The sequence below is a fragment of the Anarrhichthys ocellatus genome, unplaced genomic scaffold (genome assembly GCF_004355925.1).
Source record: "Anarrhichthys ocellatus isolate YVR2014 unplaced genomic scaffold, GSC_Weel_1.0 scaffold12, whole genome shotgun sequence".
NCBI lineage: Eukaryota > Metazoa > Chordata > Actinopteri > Perciformes > Anarhichadidae > Anarrhichthys > Anarrhichthys ocellatus.
The window spans coordinates 7,016,869-7,037,305 of NW_022280042.1; the positions used below are offsets into that span (position 1 = coordinate 7,016,869).

General features: G+C 49.2%; 1 protein-coding gene and 1 long non-coding RNA gene across 3 annotated transcripts in view; one reads left to right on the plus strand and one right to left on the minus strand.

The window, feature by feature from the left end:
* The first annotated feature begins 202 nt into the window (after positions 1-202).
* On the plus strand, positions 203-8,860 carry LOC116385993 (uncharacterized). Its single transcript, XR_004212926.1, has 2 exons — positions 203-493; positions 7,718-8,860. It is a non-coding gene; the product is annotated as an uncharacterized LOC116385993 (long non-coding RNA).
* The window catches only part of LOC116385991 (histone demethylase UTY-like), a 16,890-nt gene continuing 5,242 nt past the window's right edge, over positions 8,790-20,437 (minus strand). The window contains exons 8-30 of one of the 2 annotated variants that reach the window (XM_031851890.1): positions 20,039-20,073; positions 19,393-19,486; positions 19,178-19,304; positions 19,009-19,107; positions 18,619-18,838; positions 17,694-17,831; positions 15,737-15,862; positions 15,573-15,644; positions 15,371-15,478; positions 14,906-15,274; positions 13,639-14,504; positions 13,043-13,172; positions 12,774-12,879; positions 12,459-12,664; positions 12,310-12,371; positions 12,106-12,180; positions 11,863-12,011; positions 11,645-11,759; positions 11,350-11,537; positions 10,924-11,065; positions 10,700-10,826; positions 10,113-10,283; positions 8,790-10,014 (exon numbers count right to left, since the gene is read on the minus strand). In XM_031851890.1, the coding sequence (XP_031707750.1) occupies positions 9,985-10,014; positions 10,113-10,283; positions 10,700-10,826; positions 10,924-11,065; positions 11,350-11,537; positions 11,645-11,759; positions 11,863-12,011; positions 12,106-12,180; positions 12,310-12,371; positions 12,459-12,664; positions 12,774-12,879; positions 13,043-13,172; positions 13,639-14,504; positions 14,906-15,274; positions 15,371-15,478; positions 15,573-15,644; positions 15,737-15,862; positions 17,694-17,831; positions 18,619-18,838; positions 19,009-19,107; positions 19,178-19,304; positions 19,393-19,486; positions 20,039-20,073 (3,755 nt within the window). In that variant the 3' untranslated portion in view covers positions 8,790-9,984. The remainder of the gene's footprint in view (positions 10,015-10,112; positions 10,284-10,699; positions 10,827-10,923; positions 11,066-11,349; positions 11,538-11,644; positions 11,760-11,862; positions 12,012-12,105; positions 12,181-12,309; positions 12,372-12,458; positions 12,665-12,773; positions 12,880-13,042; positions 13,173-13,638; positions 14,505-14,905; positions 15,275-15,370; positions 15,479-15,572; positions 15,645-15,736; positions 15,863-17,693; positions 17,832-18,618; positions 18,839-19,008; positions 19,108-19,177; positions 19,305-19,392; positions 19,487-20,038; positions 20,074-20,437) is intronic. The other variant, XM_031851891.1, reaches the window with a different exon arrangement.

Consider the following 20,437-nt stretch of genomic DNA (forward strand, 5'->3'; position numbering starts at 1 on the left):
AAATGTGGGGTTCGGCTTTTAATGGCCCTATACTGTGTGTGTAGGTGTGCACACAATTGATGCGTAGGGGTGTGGAGTGGTCAACTGATGAGGCACTGTGGAGGCTGAGAGCTCTGGAGAGTGGTGTGTGTGTGTGTGTGTGGGTTGGAAGCCTCCTCTCCTCGCAGCGAAACACACACACACACACAAAGCTGGGAGAGGTGGAGGCAGCAGAGCTCGCTTCGCCGGCTGTCTATTGATCAGTGGAGAGGTTGGCAGACTTAAAAGATCAGTGTAGAGACCGGTGGAGAGCAGAGGGAGGGATGGAGAGGAGGATACCGGGGGTCCTGTAGGATGCAGCACCACAGATAAGAGAAGAAGAGAAAGGGGAAAAAAAGGTGGAGAAAGAAAGACAGACACAAGTGTGTGAAGAGATAGATGAGGGAGAATTAAAGAGGCAGATCACGGAGTCTGGGGTTGCCCCTGGGGGGGACAGTCTGGAGGAAGCCCGCCGGTAAGCACTTGATGTTTCTGTTTTCTACGTGCCATATATGTGCCTGGGTGCCTATTTGTATGCCTGTCTGTGTCTCGTGCTGCCCATGCTTCGGTGTTGAACCACTGCAGAGAGAGAGAGAGAGAGAGAGAGAGAGAGAGAGAGAGAGAGAGAGAGACTGGTAGAGATGCCGGGTGTTTGTCTCCTTGGTGCAGCAGGCAGCAGCAGGAGAAACAAATCTCCAAAAGCTTCCCATTCCACTGCAGACAAAACCATTCAGTCCCGTTATCTGTTCAATTAAAAACAGCAGCTCGCTCCTGCTGCTGCAGGGATTCATTCAGACTGTGTGTGTGTGTGTGTGTGTGTGTGTGTGTGTGTGTGTAGATGTGTGTGTGTGTGTGTGTGTGTGTGTGTGTGTGTGTGTGTGTGTGTTTGAGAAGGTGTCAGGGTGGGGAAATCACACACAGACTTGCTTGCATTTTCAAGTTCACAAGGAGAAAATAGGAGTGATATTCCCCAGAAGCAGCTTTTGTGTGTATGTGTGTGTGTGTGTGTGTGTGTGTGTGTGTGTGTGTGTGTGTGTGTGTGTGTGTGTGTGTGTGCATGAATTGGTGTTTCAGTGTTTTCTATGAAATGTCAAATTGATGTAATGTTGCAGCAGGGATTGACAGACGGACTTGTTCCATCACATCCTAAATAAATCACCGTATAGGGACATCATTGCTTGAGCCTAAAATCTCACGTTCAGTGTTAAGACATGCACGTTGTGGTATTCCTTGTATCTTCTATTTTCCCATTTGGTCTGGAATTTTGGATATGATAGCCGCAGTCTGTGGTGATGCAGTAGGTCTTGTAAAATAACCAATAAACTACAAAAAGTAACGTATATATGAGGTTTAAAATGCTATTCATCTAATATTTACGACAATAATGCCAAGAACAATATATACATTTAACTGGAAATAAAGTTTTGATTTTCAATTCAGAGACCAAATTTCACGCACAAAACACCAAATGTAACAAAAGTCAATGGGAGCTCTGCCTCCACAGCCCATTAGAAGCAGGGACTAGATGGTCTTACGATAATGAACTGACATTGATTTCACGCAACAACGCCTCTGAGCTCTACATCACCTGAAACCACAGCGACATGTGTGTCTTGTTTTACACTCCCCGCTCGGCTGCGTCGTGCCCCCTCGGAGGTCCCCGGACCCTGGTTTGTGCACCGCTGAGCCAGGCAGCAGCTGAAGAACCCCCCCCCCCCCTTATGATATGGAAGCAACGCGCGTTGACGTGTCGCGCTGCGCTTCCGACCGCAAGCATCGGTATGCGTCTCCGTTGCACACACACACACGCACACACTCTCACAACACACTCTCATGGGGACATGCGGCCAGCAAGACGCAGCCACGGTAAGTGGAGACACTTTTCGGCACTTTATCTCCTGGTGGGCTTTAAGAACTTGCCCCCCTCCAGCCTCGGTCACTCGTTGTTGGAGAAAGGGGGAAATTTAACAGACTTTTTTTTTTTCTCACGTTCGGCGGCACCATTCCGCCGATCGCAGTCGATCCATGCAACGCGGCGTGTGATCGCACTGGAAAACGTGAAAAACAATCCGGTATTATTGTTTTTATTCAACGCGACTGTCGCTACTAACTGCTCACTTCGACCAAAGTCCACCTTATCATCTCAGTTATGCTTTTCTCTGGCCATGCGGGGGCTTTTCAGGGAGCACATTTGAGTCTCTCCACTTGCTTAAAAAGGGGCATTTTTACGCACCAAACTGTCGTTTTAAAAAAAACCCAAAGCCACATCTACAGCGTTGCCGAACAGTCACTTTTCTTTTTCTGTAAGTTAAATGTTTTGCTACTTTGAGGGGCAAAGTGTGCTGCTCGTTCCCGTGTGTGTGTGTGTGTGGTTGGGGGGGGGGGGGGGGGGGTAATGCGCAAAGTGTGTGGTCTCCAAGCTCTCCACCCCCGCAGAGACGCACGGTTCACGCGCGCACGCGCTCTGTCTGTATGTCGCGGTAGGCCATGGGTGTCTCTGGGTCTCAGGAATGCGTCCCGGCGTTTCTTCTGTATTTCATTCACATTACAGGCAGTTTGGGAACCGCTCTGGAAGCCGCTCTCCGAACCGCTGCCACGAGCGTCAAGAAGCTCCAATAAAACCTAGACTTCCGGTTACCTATTTCATAATAAGGGTCAGTTGCAATAGTGAGATAGATAGATTTTTGTTCTCCCTACTTCGTCACACATATTGTAAGTCTGTTTATGAAATAACAATGATCAGTATACTATAACCTAAAACAAAGAAGAGCAATATATAATCTCAATTGAAAGAGGGAACTTATCACATTCTCCATCAATTTTCTGTTGATCAACTAATCTTCTTCTCTAATATTTCATCTGTGAAACAATATGCGATGTTACTATCAGCTAAATATAACTTCCCTTTAACTGTGTCTTAATTCGCCAGAAATAAAAGTTTGAAGGCTAGAATATCACCCACAAGAGCTAGATGCTTTTAGTTTGAAGGCAAAAACTCTCCGGGTTGCTCCTGGTGAACTCCGGCCAGCTTGACAGCTATAGGGGGAGGGGGGGCTGGAGAGGAGAGAGAGGGAAATTCTTGTGTTTTTGGTATGCGATTACCCAGTGGAGAACCCATGACTGAAGGGGGAAGGAGGAGGAGGAGGACTGGGGTTGAGTTCAGTATACATTCCTCGCCTTCCTCTTTAAGTTAACCACATTATTGGAGCTGCTGACATGTTGCCTCCTCACATGACACCCTTAAGCTCCCAGCTGATGCATTACAACTGGACAAAGTGGTCCGATGACCTCAGCGCTCTCCTGTGGTATCTGCGTATGATACGCAGATACCACAGGGGAAAAAAACTATGGCGATACCATAGAAGAAGAAAAATTCAACTGGCCACAACTATGGTTTACGCCACGGCCAATCCGAAATGTTGTGGGTTCTTCTCTCAGCGACACCCTTTTGAAAATCAGGTCAGTAGTTTGTCCGTAGGCCTGCTGACAAACAAACAAACTGAAAACATAACCTCCGTGGCGTAAGTTATGGATTGTATAAAAGTTGTCGAGGCGGGAAAGGGGGCTGAACCCGATGTTAACTTTCTAAAAACAAAAAGCTCTCGTGGGTGATTAACATAAAATTTCAAGATAAATGGCGAAACGCACCTTTATAACAAAAGTAATCCTCCCCGTAATTATTTTGATAAAACTATTCAATCTTTTTTACAGCATCTCGCGCAAGAAGAGAACAAAAAAATTTAAAAAAATCCCTGTTTAGCCAAAAATCTCCAGCAAAACGAAAAACGACATAACCCGCCCCCTTTTCTGACCCCGCCTACTCCCCGAATCATTTGTGCACAGTCCCTTAAAAACCTGAAATTTCTATCATACAATTTTTTTTTACGGTTAACAGCTCCTGCCTGTAAACCAATAGGTGGTCTCACACACACACACACACACACACGCTCACTCGGTGTTAACTACAGAAATACAGTGACATTACATCGAACATAAATGGGGCTTTGGGTCATTTGCATAAAACCAGTGTCGCTCTGCCTTGTTCTTCAGCATCTCTGTCGGAGCTGTAATCGCCCACTCGGTAATGACAATTACTATAATGGACTGATTGTTGGATTATGCCGCCAAAGTGGTTTTAGCGCACATCTGCATAATTGTTCGTAGCATATACGCGCCCGTGGGCTCCTGGCTGCCATTAGCCGCTGCAGAAAAGAGGGTGATTGAGGAGTCGCTCGACGCTCGAAGAACAGAAGAATTGTGAGCCGACTGTGTGGGTGTTTTGAGTGTGAGCCTCTGAAAATGCACTCAGCGTTGACATATTAAACATTGTTAGATTAGATTTGTTGTCGACTGATGCGGAGGGGGGGATGGACAAGAGCAGCAGTATGAAGGGGGTGGAAGTTTACTTTCAGGGGCCCTACTCGGAGTCCAACCCCAATAACTATCAGCTGCGCCACTGTGCAAACAAGTAGAAATGTGTGAATTTGAAGCAGGATATCTGCGGTAGAGTCACTTTTATGAATAAACGTTCGGAAATGAAGATTGCACAAGATTAATTAAAAGTAATCCGCCGTGAAAATGACGCAAGCGAGACAAGGCGCCAATCGGAGCACCATTGCTTCCAGTTTTATCAAAATTGTACCAGTGAGATTGCAGCCGCAGTCTTTCCAAACAGTTAGAAACCAGGTCGGCTGTATATAATGTAATATAAAATGAAAGTAATGTTTTCACCAAATTGTGTTAGTTTAAGCAAAAGAAGTATACCAAAATGTATACTACATCCTGGAAAACAAACATCAATGCTCATCACTCTCATATCCCATGATGCTTCCTTTCCAATTTATAAAAGCAAGATAACCTCACAAACTGTGGTCTGTTTCGCCCTAGTCTTTGTTCAGACGCTCCAACGCGATGGGAAGACGTGTCCCGTCTGATCACATGACCAGCAGATGGACAGACACATCCGTGTAGAACATGGGGGGGGCTGTAGCAGCATGAGCCAGATCAGCAGCACGGAGGAAGTCTGTCGCACTCCCTCCTCCAGCAAAAAGAGCTCATTTCTTAATCGACTTCACTGTGAAAGATTGAGTCGGCGCGAAGGAAGTTATCGTCTTCCGCCGGCGTGTAGCGACACCTGAAAACCTGCACGACCGTGACTTCATCCCCCTCCTCTTCCTCCTCTCGCTGCTCGTCTCCTGAAAGCAGGCCAACATCCCACTCGCACACCTAATATAATATCACGATGCCTCTCACTCTCGCCGCTTTTCTCTCTCAACAGCACTCTGTGCTAATTACTCTCTGTTTCCATAGCAATGGGTAGCACCTCTCATTTTCGTTTTTGTGTTATCTTGGATAGCCTCTCGCAAACATGCCTTCCCATCGCATCATGCGGCCTAGACGACAGTTTGTATTGTTGAGCGGATGGATTCTATCCTGCGGCTAAGCAAAGCGACATTCATCCCCCAAATTACAGAGAACGAACGTAAAAAAAAACAGGAAAAAACACCTTTTATATAATAAGATAGTCATTCATAATCCGTCTGTGATTTAACATGCTTCATTTTGTGATGAAGTGTTGTTATTTGTGACTCATACGTGGGTTTTTAAGTTAGTTATTTCATACATTTCCCACAATAACTACTTCAAATCTTTGCAGTTTTAGTCATACATACATCATGTTATTATATATATCTATATATACGAATATATGCTTACGCAACACAGACAAAGAGGCCCAGACGTTACCTGGTGATTTACATCCTTCCTGTCACTGCGTTCTGCCAGAGCAGATGGAATATTCTTGCCATACATTATGAATTATTAATTGAAAAAAGGTTCCATTCAGCTTGTATGATTGAGTGCCCCCCCATCTTTCCCTCTCAGCTATAGGTCTGTGCTGTGGATGTCACACACTAGACTCCATATAGGTGAGTCACTTTGACACAGTCACACGTTTCCTTATAGTAACGTGGAGGAGGTTGAAAACGGTCAGAAAACTAGCAGGGGTTGTAAGTACAGGGGGGGGGGGGGGGGTGAAACAACACTGGAATGGATTCAAGTTGTGTGAGTTTGCGCCTTTGAGTCGAACGAGGCGGAGGAAACAGAGTGAGAGCGATAGCCTGAGAAAACAAGAAAAAGGGGGAAATTATCCCGGCCCTCGGGGCCCTCGGCTCATTACTCATTAAACACACAGGAATGTTGGGTCAGAGCGGGACTTTTAAGGACACATCTAAAAACGTTTAAATTTAAAGGATGCAATTTCACCTGAAATTCCGCTAATTGCGAATTTAAATAAATGGAAATTTAGATTCTCAAAACGCACAAACGGGAATTTGCTGTTTGCAATTACAGACACGTAACAGACGATAAACAGACTCAGTTGATATTACACCACCAATATGCATTAATATCAGTTATAAACTCATAAAAGCATCCGTTTATTCTTTTTCTTTCATCCATATTTATGTGACATGAATCCACTTACACTACTGAATTAGTAATTCATTTCTTTTTAAAGTGTTTCGCCCTCTTCTTCTTTTGCACGTGCCTTCATGCTACATTATCCTCAATGACCCAGGGTTTTATGAATGGGCAGCAGGAAGCCGTGCCATTGGCTGATAGTGACAGCCAATCAGGGAGGATCATTTGCAGCAGAGGTGGGAGTGTATGAATGGACAAGTCAGACAATTTTAGAGGTCAGGGCCCGGTGTGTGTGTGTGTGTATGTGCGTCTATAGGTGTGTGTGTGTGTGTGTGTGTGTGTGTGTGTGTGTGTGTCACACACACTGACCTACTTGGTTTATTGCAGGCATCTATACATAGCTGTGGGAAACGCATGCAGAGACAATCGGACCGGTTTAAATTAGCAGTCATGGCCGCCTGTCTGTTTCTCTCAAAGGCGGAAACACCAGAGCAGGCAGGGCAGAGACGGAGGGAACAGGAAGGAAGGAGAGGGGTGGGGGGGGGGGGCAGGGGTATTTGATCACACACTGCTGGTTTAACCCCTTTCCCTCCCCCCCCCCCCCCCCATTGCGACACAGGGAGACATTGTTAGGAGGTCTGGTTTTCAGGGGGGGGTTGGTTGTGGTCCGGGCCAAGCAGAGTTCACATACCTCTCTGCTGGATCACTGCCATGTACAGGATATCGGTGGAGGATATACAGAGAGTGTTCAAGGACCAGTCCAACTTTTTTGGGTCTGACCCCCATTGAACACCTCGTGTGATGACAGAGCGTGAGATAGTGTGGTGTGCAACACTTTAGCATACAGAATGTTCATTGCGTAACCATTTTGCGACTGACGACCCCCCCGTCTCTCGTAACATACAACACTTTTGTCACTGTATCGCAGAACTCAAGTTTCCTGTCTTTGTCGTTTCAGACATGCCAACGGGAAGTCTTAATCTTCTTAACTGATGAAGACTTCCTGTTCTAAAACTGACATCTCGTTTCCTGGAATCACCATTTCTTTTTTTTTTTTTACAGCCCGCCCTTGGTTTTGTCCCTCGTGTGCCTCCGCCAAAGTAAAAGCGTTTGTGGAAGTACTTAAGAAAGACAACAGCAGCAATATCACAGTACACTTAGGCCCTGCTTTATCACCACCACAGAATTCAACTCTCACTTTCAAAGGTTGAATATAAAATGTTGGCTTCTTAATCTCCCAACTCGACCGATTCTCACCCCCAGTGTCTTTCTTTTTCAGGACTCCCATCAGACTCTCCAACAACAGATGGACACGCCAGGAAAGGTGGTGGAAGCGTCCATCTGTGGCAGTCAAAATGGTCGCCGCAACAGACGGCCATCTTGGTTTCGGTGGCTGGAAAAGCTCAAGAAGGCAAAGAGGGAGACGAGGAGAGAAATGGCTGTTTAGCCGCATGCAGCACAACCTGTAAATGCTCTTTTCTAATCTGTCTTTTATTTTTATTGATTTACTGTTTAGATACTCCGACAATCTTTGAGCTTCTGTCTGGTTACAATGAAGACGGTTTGCCATCTTGTCATGTTTGAGGGACTGTCATTGCATTAGAGCTGTATCGCAGCATACACATTTTAATTAAGAGTATTCTTAGTCACTTCCTCACCTGCATCACATCAGCAGTGGCCGACACTGATGACACTTTCCCTGTGCGTGTGAAGTTTTTGTTTACCGCATTGGCTGAAAATGTGGCAGCCGTGCGGCCATTTTGGCTCCCGAGCCGCAGGGCCCCCCGGCGGTTGCTCAGTAGTCAGTGTAGATCCTGTGGGGCTGGCAGCAGCTACATCTGGCTACTGGGTCTCCGCTGGCAGGCACGTCACTCGGAGCACGTTTCTGCAGCTCTTTTTGTACGTTTTTTTCAAATGCGCTGTAATATTTTTTTTTTTCCAGACGCATTTGGAATCCCTTTTTTCCCCAAACGGCGGTTTCTATTTGAAGTCCACACACTTTCACTTGTGGTTTTTCTACCACGCGGCTTTTGAATTTCAAAGAAAATGTCTTGAATGCACACCCACTGCGAAGAAGAAAGCCTTCGACGCAGCTAATCCTCGACTGCACGGGTAGTTCAGAGGACAGAGTGATTTATATGTGAAATAAAAATGACATTTTGAGACACTGGGTAAGTTCTGGACCTGGCATACAGTGTAGGATTCTGTGTGTGTCAGTCTACAGCTACATTGTCTGCTGGGTTTCAGGCCTTCACTCTAAACATCAATGCCTCCGTTTGTATTATTCCTGTAAATGACACCAAAGGGTTATGAAACTATTGTGGTGCGTTTGAGAAACCGAAGAGCATGGATAATTTGACAACGTTGTGTTTATTGACTCATCATAAAACATTCTTCAAACAATAAAACAATTTTAAATGTCCGTTTCTGTACAATGCTTGCTAAGCAATTTTATTTATATATAGAAAATGTAAGAGGAGTTGTGTTAAAATGACAAAACTCCTTCAAATTTAATGGCAGGTACTCTGGAAAAAAATAACAGCATTCCATCAACAAATATTTTCAAGCAATAAATATGTATTTATAAATAGTGTAAATTTACATCAAGATTAGAAACATAACAAAAATCACAAATTAAACTTTTTTTCCATAAGTCTATGTGCAACCCATTCTCTGTGTGACTTGGCTAGTAAGTTGTTTTTTTTCTACATTTTTTTCCTTTTTTTACCTAGAAAAAAAAAAGTCATAGTTTTGAAAAGAACAAGACAAAAGTAAAACATAAAATCTGTAAAAAAAGAAAAGAAAATAGAAAGAAAAGAAAATCAACTTAACTCTTCACATTACAAATTTTTTTGGAGACTTTGCTGTCCAAAGAGTCTTAAAATGACTATCTACCATAGAAAAAGACCAGTTAGGCTAGTGCTCCTTAGAAGGACAAACTGAACAAAATTTTTGGGGAAATTCTATAAATCAAAGCCGACATTTCATCCTGTTACCAGAATAGAAAAAGTAAAGACGGGAGAGAGAGAGAGAGAGAGAGCTTGTCAAGTCAGTAGTCTTTTACGGGTGGTGTTGCCAGTTGTGACAGTTAACAAGTATCTACAAAACATTTTTAATCACGCATTAAGAATCCCACCCCTCCCCCCCGTTCCCAACCGTTTTTTGATTAAGTCCTCCATTAAAACAGGGCTGAGCCAGTCACTAGAGGGGGCTGGGAGGGGAAGAGAGAAGGGGAGAAACAAAGTCCTGTTTGTGAGCTCGGTGGCGCCCCCCTCTGGAAGGGCCAGGCCCCAGCACTTCAAAAAACAGGTTGCATAGACAGACACACTCGGCCGCCTCAGCCTCCAGCCGTGGCTATGGAGACCAGCCATAATGGGTGGGGAAGGGGGGGGGGGGGGGGCCTTGGCTTTCCTGAATATCAGAAATGGTCCGCGTATGTAGATGTTCTTTTTCATTATATTCTTAATACAAGTTCCTGTGAATGGGGGAAGGGGGGGGGCTTCATGGCTCCACAGCAGAAGACGAAGAAGGAGGTGTCACCTAATGTCAAGATGAAGACGAATGAAGAGGAGGGGCCTGGGGAGGAAGAGCACACACGACAATTAGTTCAGGAAAAACTAAATCATCTCCCTTCATTTTGAAGTCCCCCCACCTCCCTCGGTCTGGTGACTTACTAATGTGAACTGGTCGTAGACCTGCATCAGGTCCTCCATCCTGTGCTGCTCCAGCACCACGAAGTTGTCCAGAGTGGCGCTGCCTTTCCTGGCGCAGTCCTGGCAGTGGACCACGTGCTGCTTCTTGGACAGGAGCTCACGGCGCACAAACAGCAGGTTGAACACCTCCACCTGCAGAGCGCACGCGCACGCACGCACACACACACACACACACACACACACACACACACACAAACACACACACGTGAGGGGGGCGGCGACGACTGACCGTCTTCGGTGTCGCTCCTGTTATATTGCAACGGAGCTTTGATTTGTGAATCTGAGACTGCAGAGATGACATCATCTAGACCGTGAATAGCAGAGCAATTTCTAGGACACGACGGCAGACGTTTAATTGGATACGGACACATTTCAGCTGAACAGCGAAAGCCCCGCATTCAAATTAAACCCATTATACGTGCCCATTAATTGGCTCACACAAAAACTGAGTCGGCCTTTCATTCTATGTCAACGGAGCATCTGAACACTGAATCACAAAAAAACCTTTTAAAATCCGCGACCCCCCCCCTCCCCGTGTGCTTACTGACCTCACAGATGGTGCAGTAGTGGGCCGGCTCGTCCCTGGTCCGCGGCCTCAGCACCGTTTCCTTGCCGGCCGTCGCCAGCGCCTCCTTCACCCACTGGCACTGCTTCAGCGTCCGCAGCAGGCAGTACCTGTGACGACGACGACGCATTGTGTCACGCTCGGAAAAAAGAAAAGCCAGCTCGTAATAACGCAAAGTAAACCCCGCCGAGGGACTCGGTGACTCACTTGATCATCTCAAACAGCTTGTGGTCGGACACTTTGATGTTGCGCGACATGTTCCAGGAGAGGTGCACCATGGGAACCATGGACTTGACACTCTGGAGCTTGTTCCACTCGTAGCGCTCCACAGCCAGCTTGTACTGGTGGGCTGAAAGACATATTTCACATTATTTGACATGATTATGTGGCCGGCATAAACAGGTGCACTGGTTATTATGGAAGTGTATTCGTGCCATCATACAACTAAAAAGAAAATGCAGGGATCAAATCCCGCAGTAATTAAATAAAAAGGTCACCAATCAGCAGAAAAGCGTTTCAAATATCACAGTAAAGGTCATCATATCAGACATCATTTCTGTAAGACAAATCAAACTGTCTAGAACTCTAGCGGCTTGAGTATCGTGAACCCACGTCCCACAATCCCGGGCGTACCGGTGAGAGGTCCAACGTTCCAGGCGATGTTGTTGCACCAGCCGATGGCCTGCACCCAGTGGACGGTGCCGGTGTTGAGCCACACCAGGTCGCCGGGGCGCTGGATGAACCGGTAGACGGGCACGTCAGCCTCGTACAGGTCCTCCAGGTTGGGCCACCACGAGCCCATCAGGAAGTTGATGTTGTTCCTGGAGGGGGAAGACGGTCGGGATGAATACAGGAATGGATTGGATGAGGGGCCCGTGACTTACGCAGAAGATGGCCATCTTTAAAACGTCCCTCCCGTCCAGCTTACTTTTCACAGAAGTTGCTCATCACTCCCCAGTACGGCTCCGGCACCGCAAACCATTCACAGTCGCCCGGTCCGATGTTGATGTTGACGGCGCAGAAGTTATTGTGCTCCTGGTGACCTGAGAGGGACAAAAACCTCTTTGAGTGCACGAATCCACGCTCTGGAAACAGCAGTAATCATTTGTACCAGAAGTACGTTTTCAGGCCGGTTTGTGCATCAACCTGCTATCCTGCTCCCGGGGACCTTCATGTAGAGCTGAACGGTGTTCATGCCCAGGATGGTGTGACCCACGTGGCTCAGCAGGTTGCCGGCTGATACGACGCGAGCGAAGGCCGGCAGTTTGCTGAGCTCCTGGAGCTGCTGTTTCCACCTGGAGAGAGAGAGAGAGAGTGTGGGGGGCGAGTTGTCATAAAACCATGTTTACAAAGCGTCTTAAAAGACAACAAATCCAGATCCAGACTCACTTCCTTTCGTCCGACACATCGATGTTGGTTCCAAACTTGATGTGCTTCAAGGGTCCCCTTCTTTTGCGGGCAACACTGAAGACACACAAAGAAATTTGCCACATGTGGTTTAATGTGCACAAAACGTTTTCAAAACGCATACAACCATTTCTTTATGGGGCTAAATAAACAAAATAAAAGTCACTAAAGATAAAGATCAGGTACCTCTCTGCTGATGTTGGCTCTGTGTCCGATGGCTCCTTTAATGCCTTCTTCTCATTTTCCTCCTGAGAACAAAGAGGAACACGTGAAGCCAGCTGTATGCTACCGTAAGCCGTCAAAAAGTTTGGTTTCACAGACGAAGCAGGACTGACCCGTAGGGACTCCTGGAAGGAGGCAGCCTGATACTGGGCGTATTTGGCGATAGTGGTGTGAGCGCGGGCGCTCTCGCAGCGCCACATTTTCTTGGTGCCGGCCGGGTCCCAGTTCTCGTCGGCGGGCTGCGAGAGCTGCGTCCAGACCTCCACCAGGTGCTCCGGGTTCGCCTCCACCAACGTCTTCGTGGAGAACAGACCCAAGTCTGCCGGGAGAACGGACACCCGGAGAGGGGAGGGGGACAGAAATAATTAAAACACGGACGTCTTTGTGATCGGCATACCTTCCCCGCTGCTGCAAGCAAAAGCATTTACCCAGTTTGAGTGCTCCAGCCAGTCCTCTGATGACGGTGACGGGGTTGGAAGGGTTTGTGCAGAACTGGTGCAGTGGGGGGAAGAAAGCGTCCCTCTTGTTCTCCAGCTGGTCCACAGACAGGAAACAGGAAGTTAAAGGATATCATATAGCACTATGACCACCTGCTTTAATGAACAAGACTCATCAGGTCAAAGCGAACGCGACTTCTTAAAAAACAACTGCCAAACACTCCCTGAAGTGGCTTGCGGCCCTCTTGGGCGATACTCACATAGATGCTGGGTGTGGGAGGGTTGAGCTTGTCTTTGGGCAGGGCTGGTGAGGGTGGAGGGGGCAGCCGGGGCGGGGGGCACTTATCGAGGAGGATGCTGCTGTTGGAGAGGCCGTTCCTCCCCAGGTTTCTGCACACAATGCAGAGAATGTTTAAGTGGGAACAGCACGGGTGACGAGATCATAAATCAGGGAGAAGTAACACACCGTTACAGGATACCTACCTCAGATCTTAAATATATCTGCTCCTAGCGGTCCATTTTACTGGAGAACAAACTACATAAATATGTAAAACAAGCGGGAACTCGTGCAACCAAATGGAGGAATATTCCACTGAATAATCTGTGCTAAATAATATCTGCATGGCAACAAGACTGCCCAGTAGCCTTCGGTGTTGTTTACAGTTACATAATTATTTCCCTTTGGTTGTGTAGTAGCTCTGAAAGTCCACTGGGGGGAGACATCGTCAACACAAACCACACCGCGATTTAACATACAGCAAAGCCTTTTAACCTGCCAACAGATGCAGCTCACAAACTAGTGTCACCGTAACACGTAACGCTTAGGTACCAAGAGAGGACTCAACCGGGGCCTCACCTGCAGGCCTTCAGCACGTCTGTGGAGCTGGGGTAGATGGATATGGAGGACGACGAAGAGGAGGAGGAGGAGCCGTGTCCGTGTGGAGGCGTAGCTTTCAGACTGGTGACGGTGGGCGGCTCGGCCTTCTGCGGGCTTTGCGAGTCCTCCGAGATGCCTCCTTTGCCGTTGCCGTTCACGGCAGGTGCAGCAGAGGTGGCGGCGGCGGCGGGGCTGTGGCCGCCTGTTTGGGTGTGTTCTGAGGATTTCGGCGAGGGCGTGGCGGTGGATATGGCAGAGATGGGCGAGGAGGCAGCCGAGCTGCCCTGTGCGTGGGGGGTGGAGGGCAGGACGGCAGGGTGGATGTTGTTGACTTTCTTGTGGGACTCCGTCGTGGTGGACGCCGTCCCTTGTGACGGCCCCTCGCCCGCCACAGGGCCCTTCCCCCCTGCCAGCAGGGCAGATAGTCTAGGATTGTCTGCGCTAAGGCTCGGCTTCTCGCCACCCTCCGCCCCCTTGCCATCCCCCGAGTGTACGTGATTGGCCAGGCCGTCCGCCTGCACCGCTTTGCCATCCGCGGTCGTCCTCGGAGACTTTCCCTCGGAGCCCCCGTTGCCGAGAGCGGCTGCGCTGCTGCTGCTGCTGCTGCTATCTTTGGTAGCGGACGCACCGGGTGCTGCTCCACCTGAGGTAGAGGAGTGGGGGAGGGAGGGAGGGGACGGGAGGTGGTTGTGGGCCTGCTGTCGTGGCGACGGGGCGCTAGTGGAATGTCCAACCTGATTGTTGGGGTGCACGGGGGCGATGGAGGAGTTGGGGGTCTGGGGGTAAGAGAGGGTCCCCTCACTACTGGAGCCTGTCGCATGTGGAACACACCCCTTCTGAAGCCCCTGGAGGAAGAAGAGAGCAACTGTTACACAGGGGGAGCAGGAAGCAGAGGCGAGGTGACATTAGTAATTAAGTTACCATGCTCACAACATTTTTGATCCTTGTGTGGACTAAGGTGCTGTAACTTAATAATAGGTGTGAGCCGCACCCATTTCTATTCTCACATGTGTTGCGTACACATCTTGGCTCAGTGCGTAACAATCCCCGCATACTTTCATTTACAGTCTCGTGGGAGGGAGTTCACAGCTCGTTTCATTCGCAACCACTCGATGGAGTCAAGTAGGTCAGTAGGATGAAAACAGAGTTATATCCGTTTCTAAGCTGAGAGACAGATAACGTGCCGGAGGGGGTTTGCATTTTTAAGGACTGACAAACAAAGGGTGACCGGTGAGTGAGGCCCAACCTGAGAGGAGTGTAGGTGCAGGGCCTGGCGCGGCGTGGCGTCCTGCGTCTGCGCGCTTGTGCAGGTGTGAGGTAGCAGTGCTGCGTCGCCGCCGCCGCCGGCAGGTTGCAGGTAAGGCACGTCTCCGTTGGGTCCCGTGGCCGAGGGCCCCGGCTGATTATTACTACTGTTACTGCTGTCGCCCGCGGGGACGGGCTCCGAGTGTCCGTGTCCACCGGGCCCGTTGGCCAGCGGCTGGGGCGGGCAGAGGGGCCGGTGGAGTCCCAGGTGGGGCCGGGCGGGGTGGAGGCCGGGGGAGGGGAGGGAGTTGGCGGTGGGGCCGTTGGGGAGCGAGGGGCGCGCCTGACCTACCGAGGCGTTCTGTCTCATCTGTAAACATGACGACAACACAGTTTAAATGTAGTCACAGCTTGAAAACGAGCACCGTACGTCAGTTATTATGTTAAAAAAGGTTGGTTTCTTTACCTGGTGCTGGTGCTGCTGCATCATGGCGAACTGAGCCTCCAGTTGCCCCAGCATCTGAAGCTGTGGGGGCTTCAGGCTGGCCCGGTTACTACGCAACTGTTCCAGCGCCTTGAAGACGGACAGCAGATAAAGAGTTTCCGTTCGATTTTAAAAAGCGCAGATCGTGCATAAAGTAAAATATGGGATAAAAGAATTTACTAACCTGTAATTTCTGCTGGGAGAGGTACCAGTTGGGAACTGGCTGCTGTGGCGGGTTACTGACCCATGAGTCACCCTGAAAAACAAGCACAACGTTCAGATTTAACTGCACGACTGCAACTACTACAGGAGGAACGCAGTAAATGATGCCGTCTCTGTGGCGTTTACCTTGGCAGGGCTGGAGGCTCTCCTCCTCTTAGCAGGGCAGGACTGGTCCTCTGCTTGGCCCAGCGGGCCCACGTGAGGGGGCAGAGACTGACCCCCGCCCTCCACACTGTGATTGGGCTTGCAAGCCTGGAGGGGAGGGGGGGATGGCGGGAGCGCGTGCAGACCGAAGCAAGGAGGAAAAGAACGTGAATGGAAGGGACATAATGAAAGGCCACAGAGGAGGACGGGGGTCGGAATAGAAAGCCAAAAAGCAAGCGTGGGGGGGGGGGGGGAATTTAAAGCAAACAAGCATGTTTATCAAGTAGCAAAATGGAGGAAAAGATACGGCAATTGGAAAGAGGTCAAAGCAAAGCAAGGGATGGAGAATAAGGAAAGGAGAGAAAAAGAGAGCAATTCTGTGATTCTGTGTTGGCGCTTAAACACACAAGCAGGACAGGTCGAGCAAAAACATCCCTGTGTATCCGAAGGTGTTGCTCCATAGGGCAACAACAGCCCCGGGGGAGAGGGGGGCAGTTCTCTCGTCGCTGCACCTGCAGCCCTCGACGACTTCATCGGGACTCTTTTAATACATCAGTTCCATGTATTTCCCTATTGTGCTTTCGAGCAACATGAAGGCATTTGCATAGCATGGCTCTACCTTTAAAAGCAAAACGGTTAGGACACACTCCGCACACTGGCAGCCTTACCGTTACCTCGGAGAGGGCCTATGAGCCAGATGTGACTGCCCGGGAATTTAGGGGCGGGAAATACACACCAGAACTCAATATCTCAAGCTAGTATTGCTTGTTTCATTTATGCTTTTTTTGCAATCCAAAAAGTGGAATGTAATAAGTCACATCTGGCCCATTGAAGACGACCCCCCCCCCCCCTGGAATACTAGGTCTCACAGTGAATTGACTCTCACCAAGTCAACGCCGATAAAACCCAACACATTCCAATGCTAGTCGATGACACAACAGCAATCGCAACACACAGACACGGACACAACAGAGCTACTCGCGTCGGACCCGTGTGATGGGCGTGAGCGAGTGGTGAGGAAACACTAGGGGGCGTCGCTGGAGGCCTCTGTGAGCAGAACAGCTAAGGTCAACTACTGAAAAAGAGGGGGAGGAGGAAGTGTGGACAGAGGCAATGGGAAGCCGGGGGGGGGGGGGTTACGCTACGACAGCACGACCTCACCGATCACACTGGGGGGGGGGGGGGGCTCTCCCGGTCTACACCAAAGCAGATTAGGAGCAAACAGCAGAGTGGTGCAGATTGGATTTTTAAATTAACTGCAGGGGGCGGTGGGGGGGTAATCCTGAATACCACATTCGATTAAAAACAGGATTATTAGAAGGAGAAATCGAATGGGGAAAGAATTAACAAAAGCCTGCACAAGTGCTTTGTTGTTTTATTTCATTTTGTATTTGTTTAAGGGGGGGAGGGAGGGTTTACTTGAAGCGAGCGTGATGGTGAAGCCGAGTGGCTACTGTGCGGTGGAGAAGAAAAAGGGGGTGGGGGTGGGGGGGGGATGCGCAGGACTGGGTAACACTTGGCCGGACCCCTCCTCGTTGAAAAACAGATGCCGTAAAGCAGCCATGACCCCGGACACGGTACACTTGAAATAAAGTGCGGGAAAAAGAATGGACTTCTTCATTTTATTTAACTATGACGCAGAAACAGTGCGCTTACGAGTAAAACGTTTTTAAAAAAGTCCCCAATGTGAGAGGAACAGTGGAGTAAAAAAATGCTTTTCCAAGAGAGGGGTTGTTTTTTTGTGTTGGCCTCTTTAGACATCTGCATTCACACACACACAGTGTGGAAGGTGGCGTTAAGCTCAAGCGTTACCCGTTGACCCGCTGGTTTGTCTGTGCGTACGTTGCGTGGCTATGTGTCCGAGTGTGCACTCAAGTCAAAGGGGGAGGGGAGGGAGAGAGTAGGGTGGAGGTGTAAGTTGCTCTATCTGGTCTCTCACCTGCTGTGGTGCACTGCTCAGGCCTCCCTGCCTGGAGGTTAGCTCAGCTGGGATTGGCAGACTCCATGCCTCCTCAATAAGAGGGAGCATTTTACTTTTACCCTGGGGGCTACTGAGCTGGGGGTTACTCAACTGAGCCTAGGGGAATGGAAAACGACGTGAAAAAACAAAAAAATAAATAAAAACACAAGGCTTTCTTTCTTTCTTTTTTTGGAAGGAAAAAAAAACAAACGATGACCTCAAAACAAGGAAATGATCAGCAATGGTAAATAGATAAAAGGTTATAACACAAGCGAAGCTAGGCTGGAAACGATAACTTGGGCCTCGGCTGGCTAACATTCCTACGTCATGTACAGCATCGACCACACGCGGACGATCAGTAGCAGTGATCCCAGACACAGTCGACAGGTCCATTAAAACGAGTCGCTGAGCTCGTCTTAACGCCATGGATTTATGCTAACTGGTGGTGGGAAACGCAACATTCCTTCATGCATATGTAAAGGAAAATGACATCGCTCGGACAAAAAAAAATAAAAAATCATAGATTAACACATGAGATATGGGGATTGGTAGCACCCCCGGTTGATAAATCCATGGAAGGTCAAGTTTGAACCGGCTAGCATTAGCTTCCCCGTGAATCAATCTGTCTACGCGTGCATTTTAAGTTGCATAATAAGTGTCAGCGCTGTCTACTAATTGCATGTCCTCTACCCACACGAGACAGCTTTATGGGAACGAGTGACCCCGCGGAGCGCGCAAATTAAATAAAACAGCAGCGCGTTCAATTAACGGTTGACAGTGTCTGTGAGCGAACACTTTTACACCGGCTACAAAAATAACTTAGCAGGAAAGCTGTGATGCTGCATCCAGACAGCCATTGCACGGGTTGCCCGTCGCTTTGATCCCCCCCTCCTCCTCCACCCACCTGCAGGCATTTGATGCGGTGGGTCAGCGCGGTGGTGTTGGTGCAGCCCTTGCTGCGCGTGGCGTTGATGTAGCACTTGATGGCATCGTGCGGCTGGTTGCAGGACTCGTACAGCGTGCCCAGGTCCATCCAGGCGGCCGCGTGGCTGTGGTCCAGCTGCACGGCGCAGATGTAGGCCTGCAGGGCGTCCATGGGCTGGTTCTGCTGCTGGTACAACACCCTGAGGGGGTTGTGGGGAGGAGGAAGACCGGGAAATGAGAGAGCGAGCAGTGAGGAGGGGTGAAAATGAGGAGGAATGATGATGATGATGGAGAGATGAGCAATGTTTGCAAAAAAAGAATGTTAAATGATGACTTTACTGCAGCCTCCTCTGAACACATTGACCCTTACCCTATGGAGCACCAGGTGTCTGCACTGGCCTCTGATTTGTCTATGGATTGCCGATAGGAGATGAAGGCGTCCTGGACCTTCCCAATACTAGAGTAGCACCTGCAGGAGACACGGGCTGTAAGCGCTGTGCTACAGACATGGAAAACATTTGTGTGTGTGTGTGACGTACCTGCCAAGGAAGTACCAGGTCTGTCCAGAGTTGGGGTCGGCCTCCAGAGATTTCTGCAGACACTGGATGGCATAGCCGTCCCTGCTGGCTCTGTCCCCGAGCTGCTCCACCGTGTGATGCATCCAGCCTGGAAAAGACGCCTTAATAATCAACCTCCGACGAACTAAATAAAAGTTCCCTCGCAAAAAAAGATACGCTTCTGTGCTCGCTCTTACCTAGCTGCTGCAGGGTAGTGGCCTTCACCTGTGCAGGAAGATCCTCCGTCTGCAGAAGGCTCTCGTAGGCCTCCTTGGCAGCCCGGTATCTCTTCTGGATCACGAGGAGTGGACCACAGGGAGGACAGCGAGAGGGACAAGAGGAGAGAATAAAACACAGATTTTGAATTGTTTCAACACCCGGTCGTCTTCACCCGGCCTGCAGTAAAGCCTTCCGTGTTCTGACACGAGGAACCCGACACAGCCGGCTAGCGCTACTGTACTTCCACTGGAACCAGCAGGAAGAGAGAGGGAGACCACCGGCATTCAACAAAAGGGGGGGGGGGGGGGGAGACAGACAGACTCTTGTTTCCGTGGCAACCCCGCCGATCGGCTGAGAGTAATCCCCCCCGCATGCCACCCACTTATGCGCCCTGCTCCCTCCTCAATTTGTCAGCACCTGGTTCAAAATAAACCCCAAAGAACAGGGCTTTCCCTCCGCATTCAGATGCCCTGTGGCTCCACAGTGCCGGCTGATTTATGAGCCGTCGCCTTGGACGGCATTCAATCAACACTTAATTTTCTCAGTTACAAATGACGGGAGCCAAACGAAACGGCTCACGCCCTTAGGAGAATAACTGGAGCAAATAGAAAAGCAAGCACTTACCTGAATCTCATACAAATGAGCGATGTGGAACTGAACTGCAAGAGGAGAAGAAGAGGAAACATGTTAGGTCGAGGTTATTTGAGAGGAGAGTCAGTCCTCCACTTGGTCTTTTATTTCCCTCCCCCCCCAAGTCTTTGAAAAGTAGTGCTGCGCTGCCAATAAATAGGTGTCGGAAATCCAAGGTTGCCCAATTTAATGTAACGGACCAGATAGGTAGCTGCGCTCCTGGCGGCACCTTCCTTTGTCTGGAGCGCTGCAGTGTCTGATCTAAGCCGCCTGAGTGACTCTCAGCAGATGGAGAGAGAGAGCGAGGGAGAGAGAGGGGAAGAAAGACGGGGGCTGCCCTCGCTGTGTGTGTGAGAGAGAGAGAGAAGAGGAATGGGGGGGGGGGGGGGGGGA